General features: G+C 37.2%; 1 protein-coding gene across 6 annotated transcripts in view; it reads right to left on the bottom strand.

Moving 5' to 3' along the window:
* The window catches only part of COL14A1 (collagen type XIV alpha 1 chain), a 245,293-nt gene that overhangs the window by 100,342 nt on the left and 120,944 nt on the right, over positions 1–24,007 (bottom strand). For all 6 annotated transcript variants that reach the window (XM_016959807.4, XM_054656977.2, XM_016959810.4 and 3 more), the window contains 6 exons: positions 22,187–22,309; positions 19,441–19,590; positions 14,858–14,974; positions 7,204–7,350; positions 3,333–3,389; positions 47–186 (listed from right to left, as the gene is read on the bottom strand). In XM_016959807.4, the coding sequence (XP_016815296.2) occupies positions 47–186; positions 3,333–3,389; positions 7,204–7,350; positions 14,858–14,974; positions 19,441–19,590; positions 22,187–22,309 (734 nt within the window). The remainder of the gene's footprint in view (positions 1–46; positions 187–3,332; positions 3,390–7,203; positions 7,351–14,857; positions 14,975–19,440; positions 19,591–22,186; positions 22,310–24,007) is intronic.

The raw sequence follows: 24,007 nt of genomic DNA, 5'->3' as shown, positions 1-24,007 counted from the left end.
ATAATTTCTAAATACACAGAATGAATTAATTATTTATTAGCCTTACTTGGGTTCCATCTGTGCCAATCTTGTGCAGGGCTCCAACAGTGCTGTATAGAAAGATGATGATCTTATTGAAATTTTCATCTCCAATGCTCCAGGATCCATCCACCATAAATACCAGGTCAGCCTTGGCCGCCTTACATACTGAAGACCAACAATGAATTTTGAGTCAGAGATAAGGGGAAAAGTTAGTAGTTATTAAACCAATAAAACAAATAATGGTTGCCCTCTGCTAAGTGAAGCTCTTTTTCAAAGGAAAGATATAAACTTCTTAATGTTCATATTCCAAACTCCTGCTCACTATGCTTCTTTGCTGTAATTACTCTTTTATACTCAAGGTTCTTATTCATGACTAAGAAGCTTCTATTATCCGTGTGGAAATAGAGAAAGAAAAAACTGTCCACCAACCGCAGCCCAAAAGAATGAAAATGAAGGACTAGGAAAAGATGGGACTACAGGGATTCAGAGATCAAAGTATCAGCAAACACTGTCTAGTGCCAACTGATTGGAAAAAAGGACATACTATCACTCTGTGCACCCTGTCCTTTTCTTATTGAATTAGTAAGTTAATATCAGAGAGATTCAATTTCAGCAGAAAAGCATGTGATAAAATGGAACCAGATTAATCTAATTATAATTTGATATTCACTTGGGCTGAGGCCCTAAGCAAACAAATTCTAATCTTGGTTAAAACAAATTTTTGTCTCTGTCCTTCTATGGCCCACTGATATATGTCAAGAAATGTACACTAATGCTAGCCAAGGGAAAGTATTATCAGTAGGTATTACAGATATCAACAAAGCAATCAAACAAGCAAAAAGAATTAAACAAAGCAAACTACACCAATAAAAACCTACTCTACTGAGAACATTTTTTAAAAGTTCTTTTTTGGTATCGTGTGCTATTTCAGATTATCTGTGCCTCTCCTCCTCTTCATTAGGGCCAATCATTGCAGTTGAATCTGTTTTATGATGAAGCAAACAATTTGCTCTTCAATAGTCTGAATCTTTTAATCTTAGGCCAATTGCACATAAATATTCTATGAGATAATGTGCCTTTCTCCTTTCTTTAAGAAAAACCTCACTTAGTTTTTATTTTATGAAGTACAACTTCATTCCCTTAAAGCTATTTATAATATAAAATAAACCATCTCCAAGTGAGCTAATACTTTAGGGGCAGTAAGGATCTGATAAGGTTGAGTTCTGCGATTTATAAAATTTTACAAATTTGTGGTTTGAACTTAAAGCTGAAAGGAATAACAAGATCTGCTAATTATGAGTTTATAAACAGGTTCTCTGTTTCCATGGAAAGATAAAAATGAAAATTAGGGTTCACTTTCAAAATGAGAGCAAATTCTATTAAAAAATACACTCAAAATGAATAGTTAGTAAATCAAAGAAAGAAAATATATCCACATACATGAAGGAGTTACCTCTGGGGTAGAAAGCTGTGTTTTTAATGCTTTTCTTTTAAGTTTTTTCTACGTTTTAATGTTCGTTTAATAAATATTTAGTATTACTTTAATAATACAAATTTATTGGCTTTTAAATTAAATATACCCAGGACAAACAAAGCCTAAAATACACAGTGCATTCAAGTTGCAAAAGCACCATCTAAACCATCATGATGAAAATCTCAGAACCCATGTTTCTACTTTGTCAATCCTTAACCCCACAGACCCTTCCAGATCACATAAGTCTTCTATAAGCATTCATGAATGTTTATGGAATAATATCCATACTCAGCTATAAATAAAAATACTCTGATCTGATGCAGATATTACAGAGCATTCTGTAATATCTGCATCAGAAGTGCCTAATTAGTAAATTTATCAATTAGGATTCTGTTTCTAGTTCCAATGGTGAGAATAACCACAGATGTTGAGACTAAAGAAGGCTAGATATGAAGCTGGAAGAAGAAAGAATTTGGCATTCCAGGTAGAGTGAATAGCTTTCAAAGATACAGCGTAAGACATGTATGGGGAGCCCTGAGTTGTACAATTTTGCTATTATATAATGTATTCTGGGAAATAATACTGCAAAGTAGATTGATTTGTGAAGACTCTGCATGCCATCCTAGGATGAATGTTGAGCTTTATTAGAGTTCTTAATTGCCTCTGTTTATTTGTGTCTTCTACTCTCTGCAGCATTTGAATCTACTGGCTTTAATCTCTCAACAACTTATTTTTTATTGTTTCCCTGGTATATAACAGGCACTTTAAGATGCATTGTGAATGGAAGAGCTCTTCCAATACAACCTTCTAACGTGTTCTACTTTCTCCTCTCATTCTTCTAGTCCATCCTCCCTATTTCACCAAAGTTATCATTCTTAAACATAGATTTCATCAGATCGCCCTTCCTTCTTACAAATTCTCACAACATGCCATTTCCCACAGGATAAAGCCCAAATTCCTAATTTTGTCACATTAACCACTCCATAACTCTACCGTCATTCTTTTCTCTTTCTTGCCACACTAAAGCATTTATGGTTCACTAAATCCATTAAGCAGTTGGATCACTCTTGACACCGAGTGCTATTCATCCCAATACCTGTCTCTCAAACTCATTCTTCAAAATGTAGATCAAATGCCTCTTCCTTATGAGTCATTAATCTGCAGCAGTATTAACCATTACCACTTCTGGGCTACCATAATACAACTGCTATTTTATAACTCATAAACTTGACTGGTATTTATCTAGGCAAGCACCTATTTCTCTTTAATACTAAAAATAAGCAGAGAGCAGCAATCATGTATTATTATTGTATTTCCCATGCCTACCATAAGAGCCTTGAGAATAAATAGGATTAATAAATGTTCATTATTGAAATAAAAAATAATGATCACTACTTTGTTGAGGGCCTTTTTAAAGTTACCTTAATGGCTTAGGTAAAAGGTGATGAGGAACTGTTGTGATGAGGAAAGAAAAAACGACTAAAAGAGACACTTCAGAGGTAGGCTGGGAAACTATTACTGTATCTGAGGAACTACAAACTGGATTTTCACTTACAAATTATGTAACTATGTTTCCTTAATGAATGTTAACTGCTCTGATATTTCAAAAAAAATAGTATTATGCAATTCTGTTAGTAAATCCACTCTTTGTGTGCAGAATTGATATTAAATGGATATCATTCAAGCCCATCATGGTTGATAAGCATTTGTATTAAGGAGAAAATTAGGTAGCACAATAAATATACTTTATTAATATCCTGGTTTGACATGAACAGGCAAACAAAACCAACACAAATCCTAAACCTAGAATCAGATAATTATTCTATTATTCTTTTACCTTCTTTTGCTGGTGGAATGGTTGGAGGAAAAGTTGGTGGTCGTGTAGGAAGTGATTCTGTAAAGGAAAGGGAGAAAGGACATCAGTTCACCATCTCATCTGTGGGGAAGAGCGGAAGGTCATGGAGTAATAAATATTCAGGGGAGTCAATGATTTTGACAACTGTCTTCTCTGAGAATTTAATGAGTACTATAAATTAGCTGCAGCCTGTGAAAACTGACTCCATCCATCGTCTCATCCTCAGACTGAAGGCTTGAAATGCCATTTTGCCACCATTCAGTTTACCCAGCAGGAGTCAATGAAATCAAACTGTCAACTACAAAGTGGTTCTAATGTTGATTTAAGGCAGGAATCCTGCCAACCCATTTGAAAGTTCATCTCCTGTTGCTTTCACACACACAATAAACTTCATTTCCATTCTGCCTAAGGATTGACCATCAATCCTTGCTCAATAGCACTTTTCCCTTTCCATCCTGCATCCCCCAGGATATCGGTCACCAGTGGACTCTGATTCATTCTGCTCTGCTCAGACTGCATCTGGAAATGTCTTTTGGTTTTGAGGACCAAATGTAAACATTGGCAGGCTAAAGTGTGTTTGGGTCTTTTCAGCCTGGATTATGTGGGATGAGAAGTCCACATACTCTGCAGAGGTGTGGCTTGGTGGATCTGGGGACAGTTAGATCAGAGTAGTGATTATCAATTCTCATTCCAGCTCATGTGGCAAAGCACCAGGAAGTTTTGATGTCATTAGGTAAACATAAAATACGATGTTATTACGTATTCATTTCTAATTCTTATTTGACACTAAAGATTTAAGAAAAACTAAGAAAATTCTTCCCGTTATCCCAGTTTAATACTCAGGAAAACCCTCCACTAAACATAGCCATTCACAGAGGGGATGTCTAGCCTCAGGCGATACTAAGCACCAAATAGCCAGAAGGATTTGAGCTCAGGCAGACTGACTATTTGCCAAGAATTTTATAAAGGGGAGTTTAGTTTCTTCATTGTCAGGAAGGCTAACAGGTGAGCTGTAAGGTCTCTTCCAACTTTAAGGTTCGATAAAATAAAATAATTTAAATAAAAGGATTCAACATTAAAAGAATGAGGTAACTATAGATTACTAAATGGAAAAATATTCAAGATGATTATTTTGTGAAATAAACAAGTCACAGAATACCATGGCATAATCTCATTTGTGAAAAATAAAACTTACACACACATACACACACACATATATATACCTTTTATATTTTATATATATGTGCTTTTTATTTTTCATAAATATGTATATATATGTGTGTGTGAAAAGGAAATATTTCTGAAAAGGAAGAACAAGGAAAGAGGGAGGTTGACAATGCACTTTATACATTTCTGTTTTACTATTATGGATATATATCACTGTTATTTTTAAAGGCAATTTTTGAAGCTAAAAACTCTCAAAATTTAAAAAATGAGAAATTTTTTTTGTAACTAGGATTGCAAAACTTTCTTAAAAGCCCCACAAAATGTTTCTAAAGCCATTTTTTTAATTTTAAAATTTGTGGAAGTAGTCATCTTAATAATTGTGCATCTTCTTTAACATGGAAAATCAAGGCATCTCCTAAGTCTGGTCAATAAATCAAGAATGAAATCAGTAAGAGAGTATGGCAGCCAGATTAATATGATTGGGCAGAACATCTGGCTAAAGAATCTCTTGGGTAAGAAGAACCACAATGAACTGGGGACACATGTTTATATTCTATATGTGGCATACAGATTGTCCCTGTCTTCAAGGATGTGAGGGGCTGTCATATAAAGAGGGAATAGTCTTTACCTGCATTGCTTCAGAAGGTTGAACCAGAACCAATGGGTGGAAGCTACAAGAAGACAGATGCCTCCAACATAAGGAAAACATTTACATCAAACAGAGCTATCCAAATTGGATTTAACCCTAGGTTAGCAGTTAACCAGTGCGGGGTCAAGGATAGGAGAAGCTAAAGTAGATCAGGGGTCCTAAACACAAATGTTTCTAGGGGTCAGGTGAGCAATGAATAAGCGCAAAGAACTTAGCGTGAACATTAAGGTGTGGTAGCAAACTTAAGCGCACATGCACTGTCTAAACAGACAGCATTTAGTTGGTTCCAGCAGATTGGCACCATGAAGATAGATACTTAGTGTTGCAAGATATTCTGACTTTTCAAAAACTACTTTAAAACTTAAAAAAGTATGGCTGGAGAAAACATGCCTGATAGTGAGATCTAGCCTTTAGTTGATGACTTTTAAGAAAATAATAATGGTAATGACAAAAAGTACTTGCTCGATAACATATGGGTTGAAAAGCTCTTCAATGAGTATTCTTTTATTGGTTGTTTACTGCCACCACTTCAGGCAAGAGAGTAGGTATTTAATTTTATTGATGAGTGAAAAGCTCAGAGATGCTGAATCGCCTAAAGCCATAATGCTAGAAAGGGGCAGAACAAGATCTTCAAACAAACCATTTGACTCTAAGTCTTGTGTACTATTAGGTTCCTATTAACTTCAAAACTATATGATTTACAATCCATAAGATGGAATTCTAATCAGCAATAAAAAGAAACAAACTACTGACACAATCTACAACATGGATAAACCACAAAAACATATGCTAAGTGAAAGATGCCAGATGCAAAAGACTACATATGATATATTTCCATATGATATATTTCACGGATATGTGAAATGTCCAGAAAAGGCAAATGTATAATAAAAGAAAGTAGATTGTCTGAGGCTCAGGGTGGGAAAGGAGATCGACTGCAAATAGCAGGAAAGGTTCTTTGGGTTGATGGAAACGTCCTGAAATTGGATTGTAGGGATGCTGATACAACTCATTACATGTACTAAAAATTATTGAACTGCACACTTAAAATGGTACTTAAATTTTATGTTATATAAATTATACCTCAAAAATACATGTGGAATATGAAATACTGCATATTTAAGTGTTGTGAAATAAAGTCTTTGTATTACGTAAAAGAAGATGATTTAATTTATTATACTTTTATCCTCTCTTTTTGAAGGTTACATGTGCATGATTTCCCTCTGCAAGTGCCAGAGAGGCTGGAAGAGCTATACACAGGTAGTAATCCCTTCTAAATGCCATGTACATGATAGAGGGGTCACCAAGAAAGCCCATTGCCCAACACCTATTCAGACACAAATCCTCCCGGAATTTCAAGTTTAAATTCAACATACTGAGTTAAGCACACAAACGTCCCCCAGAATTCACTGCATTTCAAACCATTTTAATGTTTGTGAAGCCAGGGTCAAGAATCTTTGACTAGAAGCCATTTCAAGAAGTTGACACTCTCCTTGCTCTTTGGAACATGTAAAAAGAGCTTTGTTTTAATTTTATACTTTGCCTTTCCCTTTAGTGCATCACATCTGCAGTCAGCTTGGAAAAAGCGCAAGAGCTTCTTAGGCAAGCAGTAACTCTAGGGTCATCCAGTTGGAACATCTTGGCTCCCTTCCCATCCTCATGGCTGTGGTAATATGCCATTGTTTTAATGTCAGAGCCAAGTCGTCCTCAAACTGCATTTCACACTTCACATGCCACAAATGTTCCTTATGGATCTGGATCACAATGTAAGTCATTGTCTCAACTGCTTTACTATCGTGTGGCCTTCTAGTCTCTTGTGAAACATATATGGAGAATGGAAATAAAAAACCCATATTGATGACATCAGTGGGCCATATGCAATGAATTCTGGGGTTGAGTAAGAGGAACAAAACTTGTATTACGTGTATTCCTGAACAGCAATAGCTAATATTTTTCTAAATGGGATAAGGAAACAGGATGCCTGAAATTCTGTTTGTTCATGGGGAGAGGGATCAGGAGAGAACACACATGACTTACGTGTTTTTTCCATTATGCTCACACTAGGTCCTTCAATCTCCTGGAGCTTTGTATAAACACTGATTTTATATTCAGAATCAGGCTGAAGTCCATAGAAGCAATGCCTGGTTGTCCCTCCACCCACAGTGGATTCTTGCTTTTGCCTATCTATAATAAAAACAAAACAAAACAAAAACACACACATATGAAATTTTTGAAACACAGCCATTGGCAGATGATTTGCTTCTAAAATACTTCACATGTGTAGCCCACATCAGATAACTCCAGAATGAGTTATATTTGTTTGAAGTATTGTATCTTCTTCCAAAGAGTTAATATATTCACTGGTATTTTTCTATGGAAAATCACATTTTATATGCCCAAAAATGAAGTTTACTATTAAAAGACTTCTGAAATCAACTCTGTACTTACTGGAGAACTATTAATGCATGTAATTATATGCACACGTCCTAACTGATCTTTTGGACAGGTGCAGATGTGAGGGCATTTATTTAGTTTTTTAATCTTTGTGGGGTTTTTTTGTTTTTGTTTTTTTTCTGAGATGGAGTCCCACTCTGTCGTCTAGGCTGGAGTGCAATGGTACGATCTCAGCTCATTGCAACCTCCACTCCCGGGTTCAAGCAATGCGCCTGCCTCAGCCTCCTGAGTAGCTGGAACTACAGGCGCGCACCACCATGCCCAGCTAATTTGTGTATTTTTAGTAGAGATGCAGTTTCACCATGTTGGCCAGGCTGGTCTCAAATTCCTGACCTTAGATGATCCACCCGCCTCAGCCTCTGAAAGTGCTGGGATTACAGGCATGAGATACCATGCCTGGCCTATTTTTTTTAAATCTGAACTCCCTTTTATTCAATATGATTTTCTGAACACAGCCCAATGTTATATAACATAAACAGATACTTCCTTTTGGCCTCATATAACTTATTACCACCCAACAGACCACCCTTCTAGGCAGTGGTCTAAAGATACAGGTATGGGTCTCAGAAGCCCTGGTCCATGGGTCCAGGTTGTCTTCAAAGCTGCCACAACTGCAGGCAAGAGCTTGCAGCAGCACTGGGACCACCAAGGAGTCCTCACCCTGCCCAGTATCTCCCTCTCAGCCTTGACTTTTAACTGATACCAGTGGTTTCCTTCAATTGCAAAAGACATTCCCAGGGAGTTCAGAGGGGCCTCTCCAAATGCCCTGCATCCACTCTGAAAATCCTTTAATTGAGGAAAAAGGACATGGTGCTTACATAGCATAGGGCCATATATGCTGTAGAGTTCAGTCTCAATTTCTGGTTCTTTTTTTATCTACCAAGGAGACATGTCATACACAGCCAATTCATATGGCACCTTCTCTGTCTTTTTCTCCACCATGACAGAGGCACAAAGAACTCTGGAGACCTGACTAACTATTGGCTCGTTTCTTTGTTCCCACATTCATAGAAAAATTGCTGTACATCTCCTGGAAGAACTAGTGCTGGCCCTTAGGTCCTGAGACTGAGGAATCTGGATTAATTATATTCATCATTTCTTGAGGGTTTATTATATCCAGGTTCTGTGCTTGCTATTTAATTATAACAACAGCAATAAAGACAATAATAGCCAACATTTAATGAGTGCTTATCACGTGCCAGGCAATATTCTAAGGAATTCATATGTATTATCTCATTTGATTCTTATAACATTTATAATTATTCCCAATTTAAAGAGAAGAAACTAAAGGTCAGAAAAGTTAATAACTTCTTCAAGTCCTTATTCTAATTAGCAGAACTGAGATTGTTTAAACTGGTAGATAATAGTTGTACATATTTTGGGGGTTTGTGTGATATTTTCATACCTCTATACAATGTACAATGATCAAATCAGGTAATTGGAATATCCATCACTTCAAACATTTATCTTTTCTTTGTGTTGGGAATATTACAATTCTTTTTTTCAGCTATTTTGAAATATACAGTTGTTGTTAACTATTATTTCCCTACTGTACTATCAAACACTAAAACTTACTCCTTCTACCTAACTGTATTATTCTACCCCTTGACCCACTTCTGCTCATCCCCCTGAATTCAGAACTCTAAAGCTCAGTTTCAGAGGATGTTGCTTTAATTTCCACTGATATATTCTAAGCAAATGTAAACGAAATATATAGTTTTCCAAAACGAAACCATCTGAGAGCTGTTGAGTGCATATGAAATGTGCAAACATGATGGCTAGAGATTAGATGATGCTTTATCACTCCACAGAGCCTACTTGGGTGGCTTTCATTATTGAAGAGTTTCAAGTGTTTTCCTCGTAGGCTCAGAGCATTGTTGTTGTTTTTACCACAATGGACAACTGACTAAGAGGAGGAATCACTGCTACCATGAAAAAACAATTATTCAAATTTCCCTCTAGATTGATCATCTTATCCATAAATTGCATTTGTTTAATCAAAGCCTCATAACGCTTTATTTCTAGGGGTTGAAAAACTAGTGTTTAAAAACTGCATTGATTAAATATATTACACATATCATTTAGTGGTTAAAAAGAACTATCCGCTCCTTCAAAATGTTATTTGCAGAGGAGTTTATGAAGAATAAACAGAATCTAGAATATATAAAAACATACCAGTTGCTTTTTCAACTGTAAAATGCAAAAATTTTACACAATTTTTGTCTATTTTATAAGCATCAAACCTAGTTAAATTGCCATCCATATTTTGATATGCATATATTGAAGCAAAGATATGTATATTATAATATGCATATATCAGAATAAACATGATATATGTTATTTTAAACTTTGTCTATGGACAAATATAGACTTTTAAAAATATAAATGAATTAAAGCTATTTGTTAAATAGAATTTTAAATTCATTTTTATATATTGTGAATATTAGACAGTTTCAGAAGGGAACTTTATAACAGAATTTTTATTAATGTATTTGTTCAAAGTAAATAGTGTCAACTTTAATCATTTCTTGTTCCTATATTATGAAAAATGATAACATTTAAAAATTGTTAAAGTGTTTGTGAGATTATATATTATGTGAAATGGGTTTGATAGTAAGTAAAATTTAGTCAACTCAGTGTTTCGCTTTGCTTAGGTCCAAGTTTAGTCTATGGTTTCCAGGCTCTGAATCCCACAATAACTGTTTCTTTTTGACCCTTAGCTATCCCTTAGAGCCTCCTAAAAGCTTCTGTGAGCCACCTGTAATACAAACATTTCCTGAATTTTATGCATGGATCATACTGATCTACCTCCACAAACCTTCCGGGGACTCTCCAGGAGTCAATTCTAGAAATGCACTTTTCTGTCACATTTCCTATTTCATGTAGAAACCCATGGACTTTAAAGACCCTTGAAAACAGAATATAAGTAGATCTTACTGCTAAAATAATAAATCTATAAACATTGGAAAACTGGAACAAGCACTATAAGATTAATGGCAAACAGTATCAATTTGGTTCCCAATACTAACAAAGAGGGGTTCCATGAATGGGGGTGTATCCATGTTGCTTTTGGCATGTGCAATTCAGGCCTATTGGCTTTGCCTTAAGGAAAACATTCAAACTGACCAAATGGTGACTAATTTCCTCAACCTCTCATGCCAAAAGGAGGAAGTTAATTTATTTTTTTGAAACACAGGGAAAAAATCTGTCTTTATTTGTGCACTCATTCTTAGGAAGCAACACTAAATCCATTCTCCAGATTATAAACGTATAATTATAATTATAACACCACCAGCTTGACTTATCAAAATGTCCTACAAGTAGTTATTGAGTTCCACAAGCAAAGAATATCCAGCATCCAGGAAACTACTCTGGTAGAATTTTGTGATATAAATAATTATACTCCCCATAATGTCACTGCTTCAGAAAGTTTAATTCTGATCATAGGTTTTGTTCCATATGATGTTTTTTGTGGACCTGGTCTTTGGTAAGGTAGGCTCTCCACTATGCTGCAATTCTCTATCCTTGTCAATAAATAATACTGCAAAGCTGACATCTCAGCACCTAAATAGGGACAAGTGGAGCATCCTCTAAACCTTTATCTAAGCAGGTTACAAAGAAGTTCATCAAGTTGTGGGGATTAGGGTGGGAATAAAATGTTTGGGCCTATGTGGCATATATTAATAAATGCATGAATTTGAAGTAACCTTAGGTGCCAAGGCAACTCAAAAACAGCTGGAGAGAGGGATAAAATCCCATAGCTTCTGCAGAACTAATGGAGGACCTCACAGGGCTCTGAATTACCCAAGGCCAACCAAAAATCTCTCACTTTGGGCTGTCCTAGAATTAACCAAAAACCTATCATTTAATTTGGCAAATGGATGACTGAGTCAAAAGCAGATTTTATTTCAGTCTTTCCTGAGAAGAACTTGTCCTTCTGGTAATCTTTTTTTTTTCTTGGCCATAAAAATGTCATAATATTTACATGGGTGAAGGACATCTGTTGCTTTTGCCTGTCTTGTATCTGAAATCTCTTTCTTTGCATCCATTCCTCCTCAGTCTTGGTCTTTATGGTTTGGGGAGGATTGAATAACACCCCCACCTCCAGCCACCACCACCAGATACAGGGGTGGAAGGCAACCAGGTCCAAACAGTCAGTTTATTTCATGCCCTTGCACTCAATGACAGATTTAGAGGCATGTGACCCAAACCAGGCCAATATGACTCAGTTCCTGGACTTCTGTTGGAACTATTGAGAAAGAGAAGCTCTCTTTTCATCAAGACTGTTAAAGCTGGAAGCTGGGAGAATATAATTCTGGATCTGACTCACTGAGCCTGGTTGAAAATGAAGGCATAGGAGAGCAGAACACAAGAAGGAGCAAGACTTTATCTCTAGGAAATTGAACACCTAGGTCCAGATGTGCCTGAAGCCAGAGACTTTTGGACTTCTCAGTATACTAGCCAATAAATTGACCCTTTGGCTTAAGTTTATCTAGATTTCTGTGAATATTAATAAACAAGCCTGAATGATACAACGTGGCTATTCTACTTACAAAAACCTTGCAAAATTGCAGTTATTGCCTCAGTTAATAGACTTAGATGAAATAATTTTACAGAAGCTGAAGCCCAGAGAAGAAAGTTGACCAGCGGTTGTGGTTACAGTAGAGACTTCATCACTGACTTAATCTCAGAATAAAAATGCACATGCTCAAGCTATGAAAAAATATATGGAAAAAAAAACTGGAAAAAATTACCCATCAAACTGTAAGGATTTGACGGAGGCATTCAGAAAGAGGTCAACTGGGATAAAGCTTCATTCCAACACATGGGGAAATTGGGTCTCATTTATTCCTAGTATCTCCTTTGCCTGGAGTGGAAAGACTGAAATTTCTGCAGAGACCGCATATGTAGCCAATATTACAGTCAAAACACTTGAGGGTCTGAGACTCATCTGCCCGTGGAAGAATGGGCATCTTACCACAAGTCCTTTAAAGGCAGTGAATCAGAATGGTGACCACATTCCCCTATAAGATAATGAAACTCAACCTAATTCTTCTCCATTCCAAAGTAGGAAGACTATTCCTTGATCTAATTTGTATGAGTTAAACTATCTAAACACATTTCCTACTGCCACCCCCACACTCACTCCTCCATCAAACATTCCTTTTCCAGTTGTCAATTAGAATCTTTTGCTGTCCAGTTGATAAATAATATTCAGTAAGACAACTGTGTGAATGAAATGTGGCTAATTTTGTTCACAAATCTAATCTCTCAGCAACAAATGTTGATGAGAAGTACGTTGAACAACACTTTTGTTCGTTCTTGTTCAATGAAGACTATAAAGGTTCAGCTGAAAAAGTTTCTGGCAGCCTGAAAATAATACTGAGGGAGTATAAGTTCACTTAACTTGAAGATAAAAAGCAACTGTGGACTCATTTACTTGCCAGCAAAGATCTTGGCTTCAGAAAGAGCTTATTGTGGTTTTAGATGACCAGTTCAGTATTATCAGACAAATCAATCATATCCTCTGATAAAACTCTCAAGGCTGCTTTGCAAATATGCTAAACTAAAAGCATTTAATTTAAAAAACTATGAATCTTATTGATTCCATTGATAAAGCCAGTTTTTATACATCGTTGTGTCAACATATATAGTGATAAATTTTTATGAAAGGCAACGAATATCCACAGGAACCCACATTCCTTCATTTCAATTTCCTAAATCATATAAAAGGATAAATCATACAAAAGAATTGTGGGATAGTTTGGGAGGGTGATTATTACACTTAGAATTTTTTCTTAGGCTTAGCAAATACACTAAATGCCAACCCTTCCATATTAAAGCGTGACTTACAGAAATATAGGAAACATAACTCAAGATTTCATAGTTGTTTCTCAAATTGTTGCCTGTGCTTTATCTACTTTTGGCATCCCATAAATCATATTTAACATAACCATAAAATCCATGTGACTTATCCTGACTTTCTATCCCTCAATGTTTGTTCCAGGTTAATACCACTCCCAAATGTCAAGCCAATGTCAGGGTGGAAGGATCCTTACATCATAGAGAGGGATTCAAGGAAGCAGTGGTGCCACATGTCTATCATGATGATATCTTGGCTGGGATTGGCAGGAATTTCTTCTCGTATGTTCCATGTATCTCAGCTCTTATTTTACAAGGGACATATTTCCAAATGCTCTCAGTGCTCTCCTAAACTACGCTTTCCACTTTATGGATTGGATCAAAAATGGGATTTATGGATTTTGAATACAGCTATAGTCAGGAATATGGGCTACTAAACCCAGTCTTATCTGGACTAGAAATAATTAGGTCATTTTGCTTTTCTGAAACGGGGAAACCAAAATCATTTGTCCAGAAAGAACAGGCTACATTTTTAACAATTTTACTCCCAAGTTTGGAAGATTTCAAAAAATCATTTGGGATTCTTTAGCATCTCCTATAATCCCATAAAATAATAAGATGCATCTTTTCTATTATTTCTATAAATCTGATTAAGTAATTTTTATTATTTGATTTCATCTTCTGAATAGTGTCCATGCTGATATTGGGAAAAGAGGATTAACCGGCTCTAGATACTGATTTTTGGGGAATCAGCCATTTGTTGTTGTTCTCGATATTTTTAATGAAGACAGTGAGACATTTTTACTGTTTCAGCCTTGGAACAAAGTCCCAAATTGTGGATGTACATGAGAACTGTAATGCTGAAGAACTTGTTCATGATGCTGTAGATACATTAAATCTCTGGAATGAAGGTTGTTGTTCACCAATTATCCCCAAAAGAAAAAGAAACACTAAGAAAAACATTAAATTTAAACTTGATCACTAGAGAATGAATACCCATATTAGAGTACAATATAATTTTAATGTATGCTAGTCTTGGCTATCTGGCTGCTAACATTTTTGGGGTCCTTCCAGTGCACAAAGCATGATTGCAAGTGCTTTATGTGGAATATCTCAGCTTTATCTTCACAGAACTCTAAAAAATCAGCACTATGGTTATACCCATTACCAGATAAGAAAAAGGGAGGTTTGCAGAGGGTTAGTAATTCACTTACCCAACCAGTCAGACCCCATATGCAGCATGACTGACCAATACAAATTGCTTCCTTGACAAGAGGGCTGTTGTCTAATGCTACTTGTGTGTTGTACACAGTGGTGTGCAAAGAACCAAATACACAAATGCTTGACAAAAACATAAGTGATGGATTGTACTCACCCTGGAGGGATTCTATAACAACCCTATAGGCTGTGGCATGGCGATGTACCTGCCAGTGGGCACACAAGCTGGTCATTTCAATGTGTTTGGCTTGGAGATTGGTAACACCCAAGAACACTGGAATGAAATAGAAACATAACTGTATCACACTGCAGACAACACACAAACATCCCTGAATCTGAAATTAACTTCTGGAAAAATTTTCATTCAAAGCTGCATACTCAGAGCTGGGAAATCCATCAATTTACAATGAGTTAGTATACAAAAGATAAATGTTTTATGACTTGAGAGAACAGATTGCAAAACATTATGCATGATGTGGTCTGTCTGCTATTTTTCTTATTTGTTTGTTGTTTGTTTGTTTTGAGACGGGGTCTTGCTCTGTAGCCCAGGCTGGAGTGCAGTGGCATGATCTCATCTCACTGTAACCTCAACCTCCTGGGCTCCAGCAATCCTCCCACCTCAGCCTTCCAAGTAGTTGGGATCACAGGCATGTGCCACCACATGCAGCTAATTTTTTTTTTTTTTTTGTAGAGGCAGTGTTTCGCCATGTTGCTCAGGCTGGTCTCAAAACTCCTGAGCTCAAGCCACGTGCCTGCCTCCGCCTCCCAAAGTGCTGGGATTACAGGTGTGAGCCATATACCTGGCCCTGTATGCATTTTAAATAGAAGAGGAAGTGCATATTGATAGAAAAAAGACCAGATGCAAAGGATGATGAAATGTTGGGTAATTTTAAATCTTACCCCCTTTATATACTTGTGTTTTCTAAATATTACACAATAAATATGTAATACTTGTATAATAAAAAAGTAAATACAGTATGTACTTATCAACCAATGGGATAGCCATGGCTTAAAAAGAGAAGAGTAAAATAGTCAAAATGGAAGTGTTCTGCAAACAGGAGCAGTTTCACAAGGACTGGTCTTCAAAACACGATTGAATAAACACTTTTGAAAATTTAAAAATAAAAGATTTTACAGAGATAACACAAATTATTTTTAAAATACATAGGTTCCTATTAATCTTAGACATTGTGATATGCAAAAATGGTTGTTTGGGGAGGCAATAAGATATTGTTTCTACAAGACAATAGAAAAGTAGGTAGCCAGTGTTTATCATTTGGATCCAAGCAGAAAATCAACATATTTACTTTTCCTAATGACCTCTGACTTCCATTCATATCATTTTCTATTATTTCTCTCTCTCTCTTAGCTTACTCACAAAATAAAAATACCTCGGAATTATCTTTTCAAGATGGTAAAAATAATCTTGTCTAACTACAATTTATACATTTACACTGTTCCTTTCTGTTACAGCAAAGAAAGAAGACTTTTTTCCTAAAGCCAATTAAACAATCTCTCTTCCCCTAACAAAAACAAATGAAATTAATGTTAATTGATTTATATAACTTTTTTGTTTTGTTTTTTGAGATGGAATCTCGCTCTTGTCACCCTGGCTGGAGTGCAGTAGCACAATCTCAGCTCACTTCAACCTCCACCTCCCAGGTACAGGCGATTCTCCTGCCTCAGCCTCCTGAGTAGCTGGGATTACAGGTGCATGCCACCACACCCGACTAACTTTTATATTTTTAGTAGAGACAGGGTTTCACCATGTTGGCCAGGCTGGTCTCAAACTCCTGACCTCAGGTGATCCACCTGCCTCAGCCTCCCAAAGTGCTGGGATTACAGGCGTGAGGCACTGCACCCGGCCCTGATTTATATAACTTTTATCAATGTTAATGATTTATGTAACCACACAAAATATTTTTAAAATACCTTATATTAATTTATTTGCCATTGTGGGAGATTTTCTTTTGCTTGGGAGAAAAAGAATAAATAATAAACTCACTAATTTATATTTTAAGGACAAGACTATAAAACAATTCAACAATCTCAGTCTTTTAAAATATGTTTGGAATGCTCAATATATTTATTAAGGGAGAGAAGAAAGAGGAAACAAAATTGAAGAGGGAGCAGAGAAAAGAGGATGGAAAAAGACAAGAAAGACTAGGGAGAAGAGAGACCAGTGAAAAATCATAGGGCTGGGCGTAGTGGCTCATGCCTGTAATCCCAGCACTTTGAGAGGCCAAGTCAGGTGGATCACCTGAGGTCAGGAGTTCAAGACCAGCTTGACCAACATGGTGAAACCCTGTCTTTACTAAAAATAGAAAATTAGCCATGCATGGTGGCACACGCTTGTAATCCCAGCTATAGGGGATGCTGTGGTGTAACTAAGGAAGGCTGTGAAGTTGCCATAGGAGCAAAACAGAGGAAATACTTGGAGGTTTCATTAGTGAAGCCACAACAGTGTCATATCAACAGCCAAGTACAAGATCAGAACCACAACCAAAGGCTTCCTAGGCCTGTTGAAGATGGAGACTATTTCTTTTAAGATAAATTTATTCACTGTCTAGCCTTTAAGGTCTCAAGATATTCCATGACAGAGAGTTCAGGACACCTCTTATATAAAAGGGCTGGCCCTATATGCAATCGGGGGGCGCTGGGGTCTGGCTTAATATATGGCCCACTCTTGCTTGACAATATTGATTAGATTAATTATTTTTTAGGGATGAGGGTAAGATATAGGGCAAGTGCATAAAGCCCCATCATTACAATAATAATAGTGGTTATTCATTGAATATTTGCCACATCATAAGCATGTTACATACATTTTTTTCTCTGTAATCCTCACAATTTGCCTGAACGATGGTTATTATTATCTTCATTTTAGAATTGAAAAAGCTTGGGCTGAGGGAAGTTAAGCAATTTGCCCAAGGCCACACTAACAAGTAGCAGATTTGAGGCTTATTCTTTTGATAATACCATGACTGTGATCTCAAGAGTGAGGCACGTGCTGTTGATTGCACTCAGGACTATCTAGACTAGCATACAGCCAAACCACTTGTATTTTGGTCATTTATGTGTTGTCTTTAATGTGTATTTTAAAATGTGATTAAAAATTTTGAGTGATATAATGGACTTTGGGGACTAAAGAGGGGAAGTTTGGAAGGGGGCTGAGGGATAACAGACTATGTATTGGGTACAGTATACAGTGCTCCAGTGACGGGTGCACTAAAATCTCAGAATTCACCACTAGAGAATTTATCCGTGTAACCAAAAACCCCTTGTACCCAAAGGGATATTGAAGTTTTTAAAATAAATAAAATAAAATAAAGATGTCATTTGACTATCAAAAAAGAAAATAAAATGTATACTTCAAAAATAATTTGATGGTGGTGATCATTACACATTGTAAACATAAATCATCACATTGAAGATTGCAGATCTATGTATCTACACCTTGAATATATACAATTTTTATTTGCCAATTATACCTCAATAAAGCTAGAAAAAAAATGAAAGAATAGTGAGTATTTGAAACAACAACAATAATATCTTAAGGGGTTTATAGCAATAGAGTTACAAAATAGATAGAAAAAGAGTCGCAAAAAGGAAGAAGGTATTATACATTGTTATAAAATTCTTAAGCCAAAAAGCAGTAATTTAAGGTAGACTGGAATAAGCTAAGGATTCATATTGAAATCTCTAGGGTATCTATGAAAATTTGGAATGTTTAACTAAAAAGCTAGTAGAGGAGAAAATATTTTTTAATATATTAAAAAATAAAAATACTGATTTTCTGTTTAGGGTAACTACATGGATTTTGAAAAGTATTTAGGTCAAAAACTGTAAGTCAATCCAAATAAATAAACAGATCATGCGGAGGTATAACAAACTTCAGGAATATGGCACACAGGTGCTGGAATTTGGAAAACACTGCATTATTGTGTGGGTGTCTGGGAGTGGTGTACGCCAATGAGGAGTCCCAGATGGTATGCAGACAACGTGAAAACCCTCAAAGGAGTAGAGAAGGAAGTGCTGAGAATGGGGTGGCATGTACTTTTGATGGATGGCATGTGTGCACGTGCAAGGGGGTGGAGTGACCCCTCTGAGAAAAGACAAACCTCCTCCTGCTCCAACTTTGACATTGGCCATCTTGGGCTACAGGCTGTTTGGAAAATTTCACCTAATTTGAAAAATGCCAACACAGATTTTCCAGAAGGAAATCCTATCTGCAATCATCAAGCCTATTTGAAAGCCAGGTACTGACATCCCGCCTGCCAACCAGGACTCTGAACTACCCCGAATAAAAAGCACACCTTTCTTTCCATGAAACACCATCCAGAAAGGGCAATGCAGAGGAAAAGGAAAAATGAATGACCAAATGGAAGCAGGGTTGAGTGAAAGTTACAGTGAAAACAAAGCAGCAAAACCCCATGTGCTTGGGAGGCTGAGGAGGTTGAATCACGGGGTCAAGAGATTGAGACCAACCTGGCCAACATGGTGAAACCCCATCTCTACTAAAAATATGAAAATTAACTGGGCATGGTGTCTTGTGCCTGTAATCCCAGCTACTCGAGAGGCTGAGGCAGGAGAATCACTTGAACCCTGGAGGCGGATGTTGCAGTGAGTCCAGATCGCACCAGCGCACTCCAGCCTGAGCGACAGAGCGAGACTCCATCTCAAAAAACAAAACAAAACAAAAACCCATATGCGGCTGAGGCCATCGGAAATGGCTCTTACATGTTTTCACCATGCCTGTCAGGGCGTCGCTGAAGCCTGAGGCCTGGGAGGCAAATATCTTCACATTGTAGTCCATTCCACTGAGGAGGTTTGTGATAAGGATGGTGTTAATGTCAGCTCCCACAAACGTTTCCAGTGTTGGACCAGGAACTAAAGAAGAAAGAGGATATATTTTAGTTACAACAAAATATGGGAAAATAGAAGCACTCTTAGATCAAATTGTATTCACTCGACTGCTTTTCAGTTGCCTGGGATTATACAGCAAGCAGACAGCAGGGTTGAGGTTTGAATCTGCTCTCATCTAGCTCTAAAAACTGCTGTGCTAAAGGTTACTTTTAGGGACCTAGTCCTTTCCCTAAATATAGTTTTATCCTTGTACTTATTCAAAGAAATTGGTCCACCTCACAGTCTACCATCTGCTATGTTGTTATGTACTATGTTGTAATAGGCAATTGAGGAACTAGTCCAATTAAAGAAATAATTCTCAATTGTCCCTTCTAAGGTAACCAACTTTGCTCTCAGCAGGCACACAAGCGGCAGTCATAGCAAATTTTATCATGGAGACCAGGCCATACCTTGCCACATTGTGAACCAACATCAATGTTACCACTTTATTTTTATCTGCTCCTTTTAGGATGTTTAATACCAGACAGATTATGCTCTTATTCCAAGGCCCTTGATTAGCTAGCATTTTCAGGTCTGTATGTTTTCACCTCTTCTTCAATCTAGTGGGGTCTTTAATGAAGCATTAAAAACATTCATTGCTAAAGCCTATACAAATTTATTTACCTCCTGCTTCTTCCCATGCATGCTCATTCTTTAAGAGCTTTGAGTTAGTGACAAGTTCTCAAAATACTCATCACTTTCCTCCATAAGCCCCCTTCCAACAATACATTTATATGTCTATCTCTGTATGTGTTACCTCAGTAGCAATTTTCCCATGCCCCACACGTACAATGCAAATGACCATACATGTATATTTCTCCCACTTGGCCTAGAACAGGATTTCTCAGCCTCACTACTATCGGTATTTTGAACTGAAAAATTCTTTATTCTGGGGCAGAGGAGTACTGTCCATTGTAGCATGTTTAGGAGTGCCCATTAGATTCCAGGAGCAAGTCCTCTCTCACCAGTTGTAACAATCAAAAATGTCTCCGTTTGGGAGCAAATGACATCAACTGAGAACCGCTGGCCTAAAATAAAGCTTTCTGTGCTTAGAAAGCCTGATCAATATTTGTAAAATGATCCAAAAAACAAATTAAGCAAGGCTGTCTTACAAATTAACGCATGCTTCCGGCCTAAAGCAAACAGACAAAAACATTGGTGATGGGTCCCAAAGAATGAGCCTGGAGCAGGCTAGTGCACCCATTTTCTAGTCTTACTGTTTTATTTTCCTAGTTATAAGGATGTTTGTCTGGAGAAATTGGAGGTGGGAGTATTTGAGTCTTATGGGCCTGAAGACAATAGCACCTGGATAATGAGGCACAATAGAAAAGGCTGAAAATTGATATGGGGCGAGAACCATATCTCAGATGAAAGATTGAAACTAATGGAGTTTTTGAAGGCAGAAAGTGCTTATATTTTATTTTTATTTTTTGAGACAGGGTCTTGCTTTGTTGCCCAGGCTGGAGTGCAGTGGTGTGATCACAGCTCACTGCAGCCTTGACTTATCGGGCTCAGGCAATTTTCCCACCTCAACCTCCCAGGTAGCTGGGGGTACGGGTGCACGCCACCATGCCTGGCTAATTTTTGTATTTTTTATAGAGACTGGGTCACACCATGTTGCCCAGGCTGGTCTCAAACTCCTGGACTCAAGCAATCCATCCTCCTCAGCCTCCCAAAGGGCTGAGATTACAGGCATGAGCCACCACACCCAGCCAGCAGAAAATGTTTTAATGACCGTAAGAATGTTTTTAAAATTTTCCTGCCAAATTAAGAAAAATGATTGGAGATGCCCTTTCTGCTGAACAACTAGAGTACTGCAGGCCCAGGTCTAGAAAACTGAGAAGACCTTAATAACATCAATTCTAGTGTCCTGTTTAAACTTCGTGAGATTGCTAAGAATGGGGAGATGGTGCTGTAAGAGGTGCTGCTGCATACGGTCTCCTCTTCACAGGCATACAGACCAAGGGTACGATCGCTTTCTACTTGGATCATTTTCATGCCTTCAAGATATAATGATGTGGGAGGTAGAGGCGAGAGGGATCCTCTTATGGAGGTGGCTAAGAGACTGGTGGAAAAGCATTTTACTACCGTGATGACTTTTTTTTTTTCTTCCCCCTATTCCATTTCCAAACTGGGGAGACTAAGAAGTTGGTAAATGAAATTTTTCCAACTAATCCAAGAAGTAAGAGGTAGAAGAGAACTTTGGAGTTAGAGATTCCAAATGTTTAGAATTTATATCTTTATTGAGCATAAAGCTTCCTATTCCTATAAAGTCAAGATTTCCTTAGATTGGTTCCTGGTCTAGGGTATGATTAGGTCATGCATATACCCAATATATATTCTTCTAATTTATGTGCCCAGTAGTTTTTTATGTGATGTCATAGTTTCATCATCCTGATAATATCTACTCTATCACTGACCATACTAAAACACTTTATTTTTCCAAAACAAGTAAGAGGTTCTCCCTACTTCTTTAAAAAAATACAACCAAACATAAGGTGTTATAAGAAAACAATTTATCTTAAAAGACATTTTAAGTGACTACTCATGGTATCAATATTATTTACAAAGCATTACTTACCACTGACAGGTTTGTAGACAATTCTATAGCCTTTCACCGGGGAAGATGGGGGGTCCCACGTAATGCGCAACCGGTTATACCATTCCTCGGACACCCGCAAGTTCTGGGGCCCCGAGGATGGCACTGATCAGAAAAGAAAAGGAAAAACAGGGATTCAGTGTAATTTCCTTCTTTATGTCCTACACTGTTGCCATCAAAATATAAGACATCTTCCCACAAAATTAAAAATATTTAAAAGTGAAAGTGCACTGAAACACACAATGAGAAGCTTTGAGAGTCTGTGGTTGTTTTCAATTTCTTTTTTTTTCTTTTTTGAGACAGAGTCTCACTCTGTCATCCAGGCTGGAGTGCAGTGGCACGATCTCCGCTCACTGCCACCTCCACCTCCTGGATTCAAGTAATTCTCCTGCCTCAGCCTCCCAAGTAGCTTGGACTACAGGCACGTGCCACCACGTCTGGCTAATTTTTTGTATTTTTAGTAGAGACAGGGTTTCACCATGTTAGCCAAGATGGTCTTGATCTCCTGACCTTGTGATCCATTCGCCTTGGCCTCCCAAAGTGCTGGGATTACAGGCGTGAGCCACCATGCCCAGCCTTCAATATTAAATATATGGGAAATAATTGCTCTTAGAACAAAACACTTTTATCTGAAATGTAGAAGTCTTTCATTGTTATTTTGATTCCCTATTCATCAGTTAATTTTAGGTATAATTGAATTCAATCGTGTTTATTAGAAATGTCTGTCTCCATGCCACTGTGTTCCACTAAGCATATGTGAACAGCAATACCGGGGGTGTGTTCATAGAATGTTAATGGTGATTATTCTCAGAGGTAAGATTCTGATTTTATTTTTTGCTTTCATCTTCATATTTCCTATACTGTTTGAAGTTTTATATTATTGCTTATCCATTTTTATCAAAACATTACAGTCATTTATATGGAGGACTGTTGTAAATTTGTATGCATTTTGTCATTATCATTTTGTTGTTGATAAAACATAGTTGTGTTGGCCACTCCTTAATCACTGCTTAGATCATCCACTAACACTTCAAAATAATTTTACTATATAGAGATTTTTAAGACGTAATGGCATTTCTGTAATAAGATTTAAGCCCTATTTTCATACTAATAATCTTTAAATAGTTTTTATTTAAAGATAAATAAATAATAGCAAGTATGTACCTCGCTAGGTAAAATACTACTTGATGTTTTCTTTAATTGTTGCTTAAGTCTGTGATTTTGGTTTTCAAACATTTATTTAGCAGCAACATACCAACATATGCTAGAAATTCCAATGCATAGACCAAATCAAGATGCCAATATACTGGTAAAGGTGGAGTGAAAAGTTTGAAATCTCCCTATAGCTCTGCTCTTCTGTTTTCCTTCTCTCCTTCCTCATGTCCCTTGAGGAAACAACTATAGCAGCTCCGAGGACTCACAATACTCTGGGTGATTTTTAGCAAAATGTGCAGGCTTGGTGGGAGTCTGGGTGGAGGCACACAGCATAAGCACGGGAGGAGGGAGAGATGCCAGCACTGTTAAATGAGGAGATGATACCTATTTGCCCAGCTGAGCAGAATCAGGACTCTGGGCTTCAGAATTTTAATGATTTTCACAAACTTAGTTGAAAACTCCACACTTCGGTGCCCAGGTACATAATTCAGCCCTTGACACCATTTTGAACCTAACCACATGTCACCATTTGGTAATTATGATGGATAAAGATGGTCACAGAGTTTTCAACCCTCCTTCCATTGACAGGTGGCACTATGACTGTTTCTTTGGATCTGGGTGGGTTCTATGACTACCTTGACCAATAAA

This window comes from Pan troglodytes, chromosome 7, assembly GCF_028858775.2.
Source record: "Pan troglodytes isolate AG18354 chromosome 7, NHGRI_mPanTro3-v2.0_pri, whole genome shotgun sequence".
In the NCBI taxonomy this organism is placed as follows: Eukaryota; Metazoa; Chordata; class Mammalia; order Primates; family Hominidae; genus Pan; species Pan troglodytes.
This window is presented reverse-complemented; position numbering and strand designations above follow the sequence as displayed.